General features: G+C 45.7%; 1 protein-coding gene and 3 long non-coding RNA genes across 6 annotated transcripts in view; 3 read left to right on the top strand and 1 right to left on the bottom strand.

Moving 5' to 3' along the window:
* Positions 1-1570: 1570 nt before the first annotated feature.
* Positions 1571-2602, top strand: LOC131503962 (uncharacterized). Its single transcript, XR_009257711.1, has 2 exons — positions 1571-1867; positions 2119-2602. It is a non-coding gene; the product is annotated as an uncharacterized LOC131503962 (long non-coding RNA).
* Positions 2603-5190: 2588 nt separating this feature from the next.
* RFX5 (regulatory factor X5) lies at positions 5191-10480 on the bottom strand. Of its 3 annotated transcripts, XM_058715785.1 has the most exons (10): positions 10359-10480; positions 10095-10128; positions 9579-9661; positions 9202-9321; positions 8875-8994; positions 8650-8731; positions 8190-8391; positions 7849-7949; positions 7397-7703; positions 5191-7366 (listed from the first exon to the last, which is right to left on the bottom strand). In XM_058715785.1, the coding sequence occupies exons 1-10, from the start codon at positions 10472-10474 to the stop codon at positions 6708-6710; spliced, it is 1824 nt and encodes a 607-aa protein (XP_058571768.1). In that variant the 5' UTR covers positions 10475-10480; the 3' UTR covers positions 5191-6707. The 3 variants fall into 3 exon arrangements, with proteins under 3 accessions (XP_058571768.1, XP_058571767.1, XP_058571769.1); XM_058715784.1 differs by having other exon boundaries at positions 5191-7703; XM_058715786.1 differs by having other exon boundaries at positions 5191-7703; positions 10095-10184; positions 10359-10473.
* LOC131503960 (uncharacterized) lies at positions 7890-10602 on the top strand. Its single transcript, XR_009257708.1, has 5 exons — positions 7890-7968; positions 8118-8323; positions 8443-8537; positions 9386-9442; positions 9908-10602. It is a non-coding gene; the product is annotated as an uncharacterized LOC131503960 (long non-coding RNA).
* Positions 10603-11090: 488 nt separating this feature from the next.
* The window catches only part of LOC131503959 (uncharacterized), a 21559-nt gene continuing 19046 nt past the window's right edge, over positions 11091-13603 (top strand). The window contains exons 1-2 of the long non-coding RNA XR_009257707.1: positions 11091-11325; positions 12239-12318. This is a non-coding gene — a long non-coding RNA (uncharacterized LOC131503959). The remainder of the gene's footprint in view (positions 11326-12238; positions 12319-13603) is intronic.

Here is a 13603-nt window from a genome sequence, read left to right as displayed (position 1 = left end):
GTTTATTTATTTAAATTTAACCAAATCAGGTAAAGAAGTTGGCTTAGTCATCAAAAGTTGGTATAACTAGCGGACCCAGTTCATAATGTAACTCCTGTTATATTTTAAACACCCCTGTGGCTAAAGAAATTATAAAGAACAACTTTTTCTCCCTGAGCCACAGAAATTAGGGGTTTTTTTTCCTCCAGAGAAAAGATAAAGAAGCCAGCAGTTGTTGGCCAAGCCCCTAATGTGTATGAATACAAATATTACCTCCTTTGTTCCTCATTACAACCCTGTGAAAGAGATTTTATCCCATTTTATGGAAGCTAAGCTTCAGAACGGTTAAGTCACTTTTTCAAGGTTGTTTTACTTCAACCCACAATAAGAAGTACATTTTATATCATGATCACTGAAGAACACACAGACGTACCTTCGCTGAAATAAAGGTTTCAGGAAGTAATACTTACCCTTACTATATGCAAATACTGATAGTTTCTGTTTTACTTCACTTTTGAAAACACTGTTTTGCACCCTGCTAAATCAGTTTCACAACCCGTGAATGGGCTAAGATATGAACTGAATTCATGCTCTTTTCAGCAAACAAATACTTTCTCATGAACATCTCTTAAATAATGCATTACCTATATGTTGTGCTTAGTCTTATCTCATAGGACAGAGCTACCTGGACAATCCTAGGCAAAGAAGGGATAGGCCTACTGAGGAACCACACCATAAGATGAAATACTTAGACAAATATGTGATGACATTAGTCCTTTCATTTAGTATGTGAGTAAATGTGGCATTTGCTTTGATTTCTAAAGAAAGTTAATTGTCCACAAAAATAATAAGTTCACTTATTTGGGGCCATCGACTAGACATGTAGAGTTTATCTTGGCTTCATAGTAAACAGTTATTTCAAATCTTAGTAAATTATAAATTATCTTTAACTTAATTTATGATAGGGTTAAAATGAAAAAACATGACACTTGGGGGGTGAGGTCATGTGAGTACAGAGTAGGGTGTTGGGGAAAGAATAAAAATGGTAGAGGAAGCAGTAGGCAATCCCCAAAATCTTAGTTTAACCCTTCATCTAGTAAACTGAAGATTGCCTAAACTATAGAATAATTTGTTTCATGTTAGATTATTTTTAATTTTTTTAAAAGTTTATTTTTGAGAGAGAGAGAGAGAGAGAGAGAGAATGAGTGGGGGAGGGGCAGAGAGAGGGAGACACAGAATCCAAAGTAGGCTCCAGACTTTGAGCTGTCAGCACAGAGCCCGATGCGGGGCTTGAACTCACAGACCACGAGATCATGACCTGAGCTGAAGTCGGACGCTCAACTGACTGAGCCACCCAGGTGCCCCAGATTATTTTTATTTTTAAAGGTTTATTTATTTTTGAAGGGGGCAGAGAGAAAGGGAGACAGAGAATCCCAAGCACTGACAGTGCAGAGCCCAACACAGGGCTCAAACCCACAAACTGTGAGATCATGACCTGAGCCAAAATCAAGACTTAAATGCTTAATCTACTGAGCCACCCAGCCACCCATGTTAGATTATTATTATTTTTAATATTTATTTATTTGGGGGGGGGGGCAGAGGATCTGAAGCCAGCTCTGTGCTGACAGCAGAGAGCCTGATGTGAGGCTTGAACTCAACAAACTGAGATCATGACCTGAGCCAAAGTTGGACACTTAAACAACGGAGCCACCCAGGTCCCCGCCCCCCCCCCCCCCCATGTTACATTTTTTAAAAAGTTTTACTTATTTAAGTGATTTAAGTAATCTCTACACCCAACGTGGGCCTTGAACTCTAGACCCCAAGATCAAGAGTTGCACTCTTCAGACTGGGCCAGCCAGGCACCCCTTACATTAAATTTTTTTAATAGGTAAGTTTTTTTTTTTTTTTTTTTTTAATTTTTTTTTTTTTTAACATTTTATTTATTTTTGAGATAGGGAGAGACAGAGCATGAACAGGGGAGGGTCAGAGAGAGGGAGACACAGAATCTGAAACAGGCTCCAGGCTCTGAGCTGTCAGCACAGAGCCCGACGCGGGACTCGAACCCACAGACCGTGAGATCATGACCTGAGCCGAAGTCGGCCGCCCAACCAACTGAGCCACCCAGGCACCCTTTAATAGGTAAGTTTTAAAAATAGGCTACTGGGGCGCCTGGGTGGCTCAGTTTGTTGAGCGTGTGACTCTTGATCTCAGCTCAGATCTTGGATCTCAGGGTCATTAGTTGAATGTGGAGCCTACTTAAAAAAAAACAACAACCATAAAACATAAAATAAACAAATAAATAAAATAGGCTACTTAAAAATCCCATGGCAGGGATTAGGGGTTGGGGAGGGAGTGGCACATGCCTGGCTAGCTTGGTTAGAAGAGCATGCAACTCTTGATCTTGGAGTTGTGAGTTTGAGCCCCACATTAGGTGTAAAGTTTACTAATAAATAAATAAACTTGGAAAAAAACCCCATAAATCTCAAAATCCTCAGGTGGGCTGGTCTCCCAGAGTGAATGGATACATCCCCAAAGCCAACCATGGTGAGGACAAGGTTTCTTGGATGCTTTCATCTATTCTAACATGAGTGGTTTATTTTCCCATATGCCTGTCACTTTTTTTTTTAATTTTTTAATGTTTATTTATTTTTGAGAGAGACCGAGCACGAGAGTGGGAGGTTGCAGAGAGAGGGAGACACAGAATCCGAAGCAGGCTCCAGGCTCCAAGCTATCAGCACACAGCCTGACACGGGGCTCGAACTCACAAACTGTAAGATCATGACCTGAGCCGAACTCTGATGCTCAACCGAGCTACCCAGGTGCCCCTGCCTGTCACTTTTAATATATCAGCAGCCCAGTCCAATCCCTCTTCTCCTCCCACATGGAACCAGTTGCTTGGCTGTTTCCTTATGACTCCAGTTCCTCCATCCTTTAATGCAAACTTCATACCTTTATCCACTCATTCAGTCAACAGAGTACTATGATGGTTGCATGTCCTTCTAGTTGACTTCTATTATTCGTACACCCCCCTTCTACCTGACAGGTCTCTATCAGGGGATGGTTCTCCTAGGTCTTTAGTCACATCTCACATCTCCAAACCTCTGCTTTCCCTGGAATGTCCTCTCTTTTCCACCTATCTAAGCTCTACTTACCCTCTTTTCCATGAAGTCTTCCAAAATTATTCAGCCCAAGTGATCTCTCTGAATTTATAGCTCTTATGCAGAATGAGTACCATGATTTAGCTTTTTTTCTATAGGTCTTATGTTGTTCTGTCCTTGTTTTAGGAGTTAGACTTGTCCAGGTGACTCCTACTCACCTCAACTGGGAAGTCATCCGGATCCCTGTCTGATCTATATGCTATTCCTCTGGGCCCCCATAGCTCTATGCTTACTGCTAACATAACTGTTATGTTGCCACTATGCTATGATCATTATTGACTTGAAGACAGCTTAAGTCAGTTGGCTTCTAAAAAGTGCCTGGCACCTAAAAAACAAAAAGGAAATTGCCAAAACCACAGTAAGGCCGATTTCTGACAGCCTGGATAAAAGAAAGGGCTCTCCCTTTAAAATACAAGTAGATCCTGGATACATTTCAACAAACATAATGGTCAGCATATTGCTGGGCTCGTTAGAAAGTAAGAGAAATCACTAAAGGAGGAAAAAGATAACATTAAGCTGAAACCTATATGAAGGAGTGAACAGTATTGTGAACAGAGGCTAAACCCTGGGCCTAGCCAAGGAAGGGGAAAAATCCTGGGACTCCTGAAAGAAACTGAGCCCCGTGAAGGGGCTAACACAGTCCCAGGTCAGGAGCATCATTTGGCTCCTGGCAGAAGCAAATGCAAATCTTCTCTGCAGGAAAGTGCCCCCAGTTTAGGCTCTCTGGATTCCCATAGATTAAGTTTAACAAAATTTGAGCTCAAAACCCCAAGATTGAAAATATACAAAGAAACAAGCTACCACAGGCAAGAGTGAGCAGAAAACAAAACAGATTTAGATATCCAGGAAAGTTACAGAAATACAAAATAACAAACCCAACGAGTTTCAAAAATTTAGCATCATAGGGTACCACATCTCTGAGTACAAATGATTAAAGTTGAAAGTGGGTATCTAAACGGTAAAACTTTAAATATTCAGATGTTTGGAAGTTCAAAAGATTGTTCTAAATAATTCACAAATCACAAATCATAAAGGTAATTTAAATATCTTAGGACTAAGTTATAATTAAAGTACTTTACAACAGAAAAATTGGGGGGATATAGGGAAACAGGTCCTTAAAAACTTACAGTAGAAAAAAATAACAGCTTGAAAATTAGGTTAGGTGTCAAAATTAAGATGTTATGGAAGAACATAAAATTAAATCTAAAGAAAGCAGAAAAAAGGAAATACTATAGATAATATCCATAATTAATGAAATGGAAAACAAAACATAAGGGAGAGGATCAACAAAACCAAAAGTAGTAGCTGAATAAGTAAAATAACAAATTTCTGGTGCAAAAGAAGGTAAAAGTAAATAGTAGAAATGAAAAACAAAGTACATGACTACCCAGAGAGCACAGGGGGAAAAAAAGGAAAAATTTTAACTAAATTGACTCAACAAAAAATAGAAAGTCCAATCAATGGTTAAAATTTTTCCCAAAAAGGAATGCCAGGCAAAGATGGTTCAACAGTTGAGTTTTACTGATCTGATGTCAACTCTTCCAGAGAATAAGAGGGAACAGTTCCCAACTCAGAGGATGCACAGATCAAATGAACCATCTTAGAAACGTTTTTTTTGAAATCTTATTAAAAAAAAAAAAAAGGCACTAACAGGTACAAGAATGTTCATAGCAGCACTGTTTGTAATAGCAAAAAAAATGGAAACAATCCAAATGTCCAGTAATGGTGAATGTGTAGAATACAGGTGAAAAATGAGCAAATTATAGCTACTTACAACATAGATGAATCTTAAAAATAGTGTTAGGTGAAAAACTGCAGGGGACTATTAGAGTACAAAATTTTTGTAAAGCTAAAAAAGCAAAACTGAATATTTTAAAAGAATATTATATGTATATGGTTAAATATAGAGATACACATATATTTGTGTGTGTGTGTGTGTGTGTGTGTGTGTGTGTGTGTATGTAGGTAACTAATAAACACAAAGTTAAGGACAGTGGTTATTGTCTGGGGAGAGGCAGCAGGATGGCCAGGGTAGGAACACAGGAAACTCAACGGTATTTCTAATGTTTTAATGTATAATTTGGGTGATGGGTCAAAGGTATTCACTTAATTATGTTTCATAATTTATTCATGTTAAATATATTCTTTATATATCAAATATTACATATTATAATTTTAAAAAATATGCTGTGGTGGAAATGAATGAAGTCTCCCTGAAAGAAAATTTATTTCCTGGGCAGAACCAGATTCCCTGACAGAAGCTACCCTACGCAGAAGACAAAGTAGGTCCTCAGTAAATACTGGTTTACTGCTTTTCCAAAGGAGAACATAAGGTCTGGGTTCCCTTCCTATTGGTGCTGATCTGCAGAGCTACCTCCTGCCACACACCTAGCCTAAACCCCACAATCCTGGGTAAGTCCTGACACATGTATGACAAGAGACTGACACCTGGTGGATACAGAATGGATTTAATAAAATGGCTAAGAAGTTCATCTTTCACTCCACTTGGTGAAAGCTGGCAGTAGGGTCGGGAAAGCAGAATGAGTAGGGAAGCAGAATGAGGAAAAAACGAACATTCAGAAACAGGAAAGGGAAGGATCTCCATCTCTGAAATGTAGGAAGTATCATCTAAATGAGACCAGAGAGAGTCCTTAAAGGAGAGGGACTTCCCTCTCATTCCTTCTGAGCCTACCAGAGGAAAGAGGCTATTATTATAGCTGCAGTAAGGAAAATGCAAGACAGGGAAAAAGGAAACAGGTATAGCCGATCCCAACCTAGCAAACTAAAACCACATGTACTTTATAGTGTGGCCCGTGTCAGCTGCCTCCCCAGAAACTGCCCGTTTGGAGACCTTTGTGATTCTAGGGAGGCTGATCCCAGGCTTTCCCCATGTAGAATGAACAAATTAGCATGTACCATCCTTCTGGCCACAGTGATTGGTTAGGGGTGGGCATGTGACCCAGGATGGCTTAATCAGAGTCAATCTTGATGCTTCTGCTATGATTCCTGGCACAAAGATGTTCCCTTTTCAGGTTGGATATAAATGAGAAAACGTGTAATCCCAGGAATGCTGGCAGCCATGAGGTGGCCCAGGTTTAAAACGATCCTATAGAAGGCAGCAGCAGGGGGGGAGATCAGGTATTTAGAAATGGATTGAGCCACTGCATCAGCTCTCCCTGGAGCCAGTACTACCTCTGGACTTCACAGTTACGTGAGCCAGGAAGTCTTAATTTTTAAGCCAGTTTGTAAGGTTTTCTTTGATTTAAAACCGAAAGATTCCTAGCCTATACATTCATCATACTTACTCCATCCCTATCCTCCCACAGGATAGCAGAGATCCAGGTAAGACAGTCACTACATTTATCAAGGACTCTAAAGCCAAAGGTATTGAGCTGGAAACATCAGAGGCAGGAGCCAGACACTGTGTAAGACAAGGGGGCCTCAGCGGTCTCTACAGGAGAATGAACTGCCTTAGGAAAAGAAGAGCCAAACGAGAAGCAAGTGCAGAGAAGGGCCTCTACTAGGCAGGTAGAGTTAATGTGAATATAAACACTTTTCCCCACGTACCTATCAAGGGGGTGTTGCTTGGGGGTCTTTCCCTTCATGGGATAAGGAATTCTGAAGCATGTGCCCTTTTAAGTCTTTATTACCCTGTGCTGCGGTGTCTACCTCTCCCTTTGGAAGAGCCTCCTTTTGGCTTCTACTGCCCTTGATGACACTCACTTTTGAGGTGACCAGAGGAATTTTATCTTCTGCTTCTTTGGCATGCCGGGAACTGGGGCCCCTTCCTCCTCTGGAAACAACACCATCTTCCTGATCCCGGGCAAGCACCATCCCCTTCTCAGCCCCTCCCACTGGCCCTGGCCTCCCTGACCCTCTGGCAGAGTTGCTCTCCCCTGCAGAGGCCCATGTCTCCCGTGGTAACCTGCAGGGCTGGGCAGAGTCCACGGCAGCTGCTGACTTGTCAGGGGTAGAGTTCCTTTCCCTACTTCCACCTGATTTTTTTCGAGGGCGCCCCCGTTTTCTTTTGGCATCACTTCCTGTATCCTCTATATCCTGCTTTGCTGCTTTAGCTGGTGGATCCTGCCCAACGGCCTCACTCACAGGTACTTCCGCTGTCCTCTTGACACCTTTGTCATGGGGTCCTGGGTCACCACCTATGCCTACCTCCCTGTTCTCTGTGCCTCGTGGCTGAGCGAGCACCCCAGGTAGGGCTTGCCCAGGCCCAGGCCCAGGCCCAGGCCCAGGCCCAGGCCCAGGCAAAGCAGGAACAGCTGGTAAGATCATGTTAATGATGGGCACAGCTGCCTGGGGTCCCCCAGCCCTACTGGGCAGAGCCACTTTCAGAGGGCCTGAAGAAAGCTTGGGGGCCAGGATGGGGGGAGAGACTTGGAGTGGTGGAATAAGTGAGCGAGGGGCCCGGGGAAGGAGCAGAGGCAGCCGGGCCACCAGGGCATTAACCTGTGGGTTATTGGCTGCTGGGGCTGGGCTCTCCACTACACTCTTCTTCCGCTCTCCACGTGCAGGAGGGCCAGCCCCAGCCCGGGATTCCGGCTCCTTAGGTGGCTAAAAGGTAAAGAGAGGACACAGTTAAGTGGGAAGACTGGACACTGGAGTCAACACAGGCATAGAAGGGTGAGAAAATATGGGGAAAGGGATACCAAAAGCCCCCAGCCCAGGGCAGCAAGGTCAGGGGCATCAACTTCCTTACCTGGGCTGGTCTCTCCGGTTTCTTATGGGCTCCACCCTCTAGGCTCTCGACACCATTCTTGGATTTAGAGGACCGCTCCCGAGGGGCATGTTCATCGTCGTCTGTGGAGGTGCAGGAAAGGTAGTAAGGCAAGGGCGAGGAGGAAACAATGGACAAGTGAGGCAACTCTGACTGGTGGAGAAGGAGGAAGAAGGCGGTCTAAGGCATGACCTAATGTCCTATAAGGGCCACTAGAAATAGAAAGCAAATGCAAGGTGTCTCTACCCTAGCAGGTGGGAGGGCCTATGAAGTTGAAAGTGGCAGAGAGTTTCTCAGGACTTGAGAGATGATGGTCCACCCACCAGCAAGCCCCACTGCCTTGAGTACGTGGGCAGGGGCAGACCGGGCAGAGATGAGGTGCTGCTGCAGGAGGAAGCGGGCGACCTCAACGATGGAACTGAAGGACCGTTTCAGGATTCGTTCTGCCCAGTCACAGGTCAGAGCGCAGGCTGCCTCAACCAGTTCGTCCCGGGGTGCTGGGGTTACTTCTGGGCCCATTTCTGGCTGTGGTGGGGAAGGACATGCCCAATCACACTCCACCTTGGCCCCTCTCAGACACCAGTGTCAACCACAGCAAGACCAGACTGCAGATGGGAGTAACTCACCCCAGGAACCCACAAATTCTCTTCACCATCTGCCTGAGCCATCGGGTAGGTAAAGGGAATATCCTGTACACCCAGAAGCTACGTGCAGAATGACCTAGGCTGTGTCACCCTCTACTTCGGAGAGAAGAATGCAATTGGAGGGTTGTTTGTTACTTACACTCTCAGAGCCCTTCAGGTCAAGTCCAGGTAAGGGTGGCATAGACACCAAGGTCTTCCTTCGTATGCCACTGTAGCAATATCTGAGACAAGTTAAAGAGCAGCCAACAACGGGGATCTCCAAGCCCCGTGGGAAGGTTAGGCTGTTTCTACTCCTGGCCCTCCACACCCTAAGTTTTCCTCCCCAGGTCCGTCCTCCAGCCCCAACCTCTCCACTCAAGGATATTTGGACTGGCCTCGGCCACCAAGCCTTCGGGCCTTGATGTCAGGGAAGATCTCTCTGATGATTTTGCCAAAGTTGGCGGTGCTGAGTGGGCGGCAACAGGCAAGGCTCTCACAGTACTTCCTGAGTAAGTGGGGGGAGGGGGCAAAGAGGGAAGATACTTAGACACCAGTGAGTATCCGAATCATGGGTAAATTCGGAGGGTCCCTGGCATCAAGTATGGGAAACCCCTTAACAAGTCAGTGGGGTTCTATCAAGGCAGGGAGCTCTCCAGGGGTGAGGGAGTAGTCCCAGCCCACCAACCCACACCCCGGCCCCCGATTCACCCACCGATAGGCATCATAAACACTTTGCTTTGGCAAACAGGTGTCAGTATGCTCTTCTAGATGGTTGCGGATCCATCTATAGGCATACATGTACTCCTCATTGCTAAGTGTACTTGGCTCTGAGCTGCAAGAGAAGTAAAAGGGACACACCTTACTAAGATCCTAATAGTTGCTGTGGTTCTCAACAGACTACCACTTCAGCAGTGCTGGACCAAATCACTCGGCCCAGAATCCACCTTTTCCAGGTAAACCAGGACAGCACAGGTCCTTTCCTTCTCTATCAAGCGGTTATGAGTATTCCTAGTCACCCAGCCCCATCTCAGTGAGCCTTCCTTTAAGAACCAGAACCTCTGACGCCTTCAACTGTAGCACCAAACCTACCTTTTGTCTCCAGTACTGGGTCCTGAGGGGAGCTGAAGGTAGAGATACAGCTTGTCGTTGTCTGAGAATTTCTGTACATCTTGCTGAGGTTGGGAGGAACAGAGGCAGGGGAAAAAAAATAAGGCCAAGAAGGACCCAAGGTAGGATCTTCTGATCCTTCCTCCCAAATTGGGCTGCCTTAGAGACTGTCAGAGTGAAAAAGGACCTTAGAAATGATCTGGCGCCGGGTTCTCACTCTATCTGAGAGGCACCTAGGTGAGCTACCATGGTGAGAGGGGAGTGGAGGGGATCGGCTTTGATTTTATTCATACTGAGTGTCTATACCACAGGTCACAGAGAGATGAACTAAGATGCTCAAGGTCAAACTGGCAGCAAGTTGCAAAGCCAATTATCTTCTGACGGGGAAGACAACACTGCTTGTCCCACAGAAACCTTTCATTTAGGCATACCCTCTTCCTCCTCCTCCCCCCTGCACCAACTCCATCTCTCTACTGCCCTCTTCCCAAAAACACTTACCAGGATCCCCTCGACTTTGTTCTGCACGGCCTTGCTGTGGAGGAGAGGAGAAAGCTGGAGGTCACACACAAGATTTTCCCTGGTGTCTTACTGTTAGGGAGAGGAAGAGGGCTGAGAGGCCTGGCAGGTGCTCAGCAACGGCTACCATGATGGAGAATCTCCCAGTGCTCACAGGCACTTGCTCAGGGAGAGGCAGTTCATCTACAGAGGAAGTGAAGTGCTACGGTTCTGGAGCAAGACTTGGAGGTGGTGAGGAGTACTTACGAAATGGTACCTCGGAGCCTCTGAAGAAGGGTGGTGGGTTCTCCCGCCTCAGCACTACCTGAGGGGGCCCGTCCCCCAGTCTTGGGGCTCTTAGCGTCGGGTTCATCTTCTGCCATCCTGGCATGAGGGCTAGAGTTGAGAGGAGACACGACGGGAAGATTCAACCTCCCTTCCCCTGGAGCCACCCGCCACTCCCCAGGCGCTCCTCGTCTCCCTACCCAGAAACACAGAGAAACAGAAAGCCTCTGAATGTCCTCAGTGGTCTTTTTTTCTCACCACTTGCCTTCTCCCCAAATTAGAAATGATCCCATTACTTCTCCAGGCCCATATATACCCAAAGAGATCTCTGCCACCTCCATTCTATCTGCCCCCCCCCCCTCCCCGCCGCTTCCTGCAGTCTCCTGAGTGTGGAAAACTGTACAGGAAGAGATAGGCGGGTTGGGAATGTCCATTTCTGCCTCTGGCCCCGTCCCGCCCTCACCCCCTTAAAAAACCAAAAACAAGAACCACCACAAAACAAAGTTCTCCGATTCTCCTCACGCCTGAATTTTCCTGGGAGGTCAGAAAGGATACGAACATACTCTGCCCTTGCAGGCTTGGAAAAAACTGGGCCCAAGTTCTCATTACTTAATCTCGCCACGGCTTCCCCCGCGGCTCCCCCTCCCCACGTCGCCGGTCCCTACGTCATCTCCCTCAACCTCCCATCCTGAGGCGCACCCCCACCTCCCTCCCTTCCCCCTGCATTCAATCCCGCGTTGCTGCAAGGTGGGAGGCTTCAGGGGGGCGAACTCCTGGGCTGGGCGTAGGAAACCCGGTTGGGGGAACGGGGTCCCGGATTCGGGGCACGTGCACATGGGCGAAGGAGCTGTTGAAAATACGGCCACAATCTTTTTCTGCTCTCCTCCCAACTCATACTGCCCCCTCCCTACCTTTGAACAGTCGCCTTCCAACACAAGCAACAATAAAGGTAAGGGAGAAAGAGAAACTACCTCGTAGCCACCTTCACTCCAACCCAGCCCCACGGTCCTGGCCCAGCGGGCTCGTGCGTTGCTTTATTTTCTTTTTTCTGAGTGGCTGGAGCAGTCCCGATCTGCCTAGAGACTCGCGCGGCCTGTTCTCTCATTGGTCGTTGCGGCCACCCGGAGACAGAAGGCGCCGGGCTCGCACCGGCGGCAGCTAAAGTCTGCCTGGTAACAGATTCTGATTGGTCAATAGGGGAGGGAAAATCCAAAGTTGGTCTTATTTGAGTGAAGAGGGGGAAGTCCGGGTTAGGTTTCGGTTAAAACTGGGGTCGGTTGGGACTGCCGGTCCCGAGAGGTTCTTCTCTTAAAGGGACCGCAGGACGAAAGGCCGGGCGCTGGGCACCCTTTGGAGCTTTCTTTTCCTTTGCCCTCGTCTTCAGGGTTTCAGTTTTGCCTTCGGTTGTCAGAGCAACTGGAAGAAAAGAATCAGTGGCTGATAAAATAACTGGAAAATTATGGGTGGTAGTGATGGAGGTTCGCTGAAAGTTCACACCATCTCCTTTTGATGAAAAATAAGTTGAACACCCCACCCTCCGACCCCCCGCCCTCAACACAGCCTACAGGCATTCACAGCAAATCTGCAAACACGGGCTCACGTTGCTCTCTGATGGAGGCCTCAAAGTCTCAGCAGCTGTACCACATTAAGTTAAAATGCCAAGCGTTTCTTGGTTTCCCGTGGGTATTTTATTTCCTTCCAAAGAGTTGCTAATGTATTAGCATACCCGTAGTTCACTCGGTGAACACTGGAATTTTGACTGACACCCCCAGGGGGTGCTGGATGCCCACATGAACTCTTGAAGAGAACATTGTGCTGAATAGGTCATGGGTTCTTAACCTTTCGGTTACGGCTTTGTTTAGATCGCGAGTCAAATGAAAGCAGTGGACCCTCTGCTATGAAAAATGCACGTGAGGACTAAGTTTTGCATCTAATTTCAAAGGTAAGGGACTGCAGGTTAACGATTTTTTGAATGGATGTATTTTGTTTGGCACAACAGATACGTTACACCTAAAACTGTATTTGGAGTCCTGACTTCTAATACATTCTCTAGTCTCATCATCAGTGTACTTTTGTAAGGAGGACAGCAATGATGCCTGATCTTGTCACCTTTGCCTTTTTTAGCCTCCATTTATCTACTACTAGCTTCTGTGGGTACTGGGAGAACCCAGGGAATTGCAGAGTTTGGGGGAATAAGGATATAGTGGCAAGACGGTTTTCTAATAACAGCAAAAATGTGTCTGATGTTTACTGTGTGCTAGACACCATACCAAATGCTAAACACCTCATTTAATGCTCCTGGCAGCTCTTTGAGGAAGGTACTTACCGCCTCCGTTTTCCAGGCAAAGAAACTGGGATTTGGAGAAGTGAAGGGACTTGTCCACAGTTACATATGTAGTTAAGTGCTGGAATCAGAATCCAAAGGCAAGCAGTCTGCCTTCAGAGCCCATTCTCTTGAACACTGTCCTAGGCCGTGTAGATACATATTCGTAGATATTCATATACAAATATGGATATAGACTGATGGAAAGGTACCCCCAAACACCACCGTTTGGTATGAAGGGAAATATAGAGCACTTGATTGGAAAAAGAGTTTGGGGTAAATTATGCCAGCTTAGGAATTTGCAGGTGGTGGGGAATAAATGGAAATTTCAGGAAAGAGAGAAAAAGTATCATAGCTCTGTAAAGGAGATTATTTTGACAGCACTGTAGAAGGTGAGGTTGTGTAGGAGGAGAGACTTGAGATGGGGAAAAAAGGCAGGTATTCATTTATGCCAGGCATTGCGCTAAGGGCTAGGGATATAAAGCTGAATGAGGTATGATGTACCTTGCCCTGAGAAGTAACAATAAAAATTATCTGGTAAGCATCACCACAGTAATAGCAAGAATTTATATAGAGTTTAATATGTGCCGAGGATTCCTCTAAGGGCCTCCCGGATGTTGCCACTTTATCTCATAGCAACTCTAGCCGATAGGTACTGTGATTATCCCTATTTTACAGATGAGAAGACTGAGGCATTGAGAGGTTAATAATTTGCCCAATGTCACACAGTAAGTGAGAGAGCCAAGATCTGAACCTAGGCTATCTGGATTCAGAATTTGCTCTAAACACTATTGTACAATGCCTACTAATATTGGGAGTGAATTTGTTGAACATTAGAAAGCAAACCATAAAAGAAAAGACGGATAAATTTAGATACAATATTAGATACAATATTAAAAACTTA

This window comes from Neofelis nebulosa, chromosome 2, assembly GCF_028018385.1.
Source record: "Neofelis nebulosa isolate mNeoNeb1 chromosome 2, mNeoNeb1.pri, whole genome shotgun sequence".
NCBI lineage: Eukaryota > Metazoa > Chordata > Mammalia > Carnivora > Felidae > Neofelis > Neofelis nebulosa.
The sequence above is the reverse complement of the archived record's forward strand: the minus strand, read 5'-3'. Positions and strand labels throughout refer to the sequence as shown.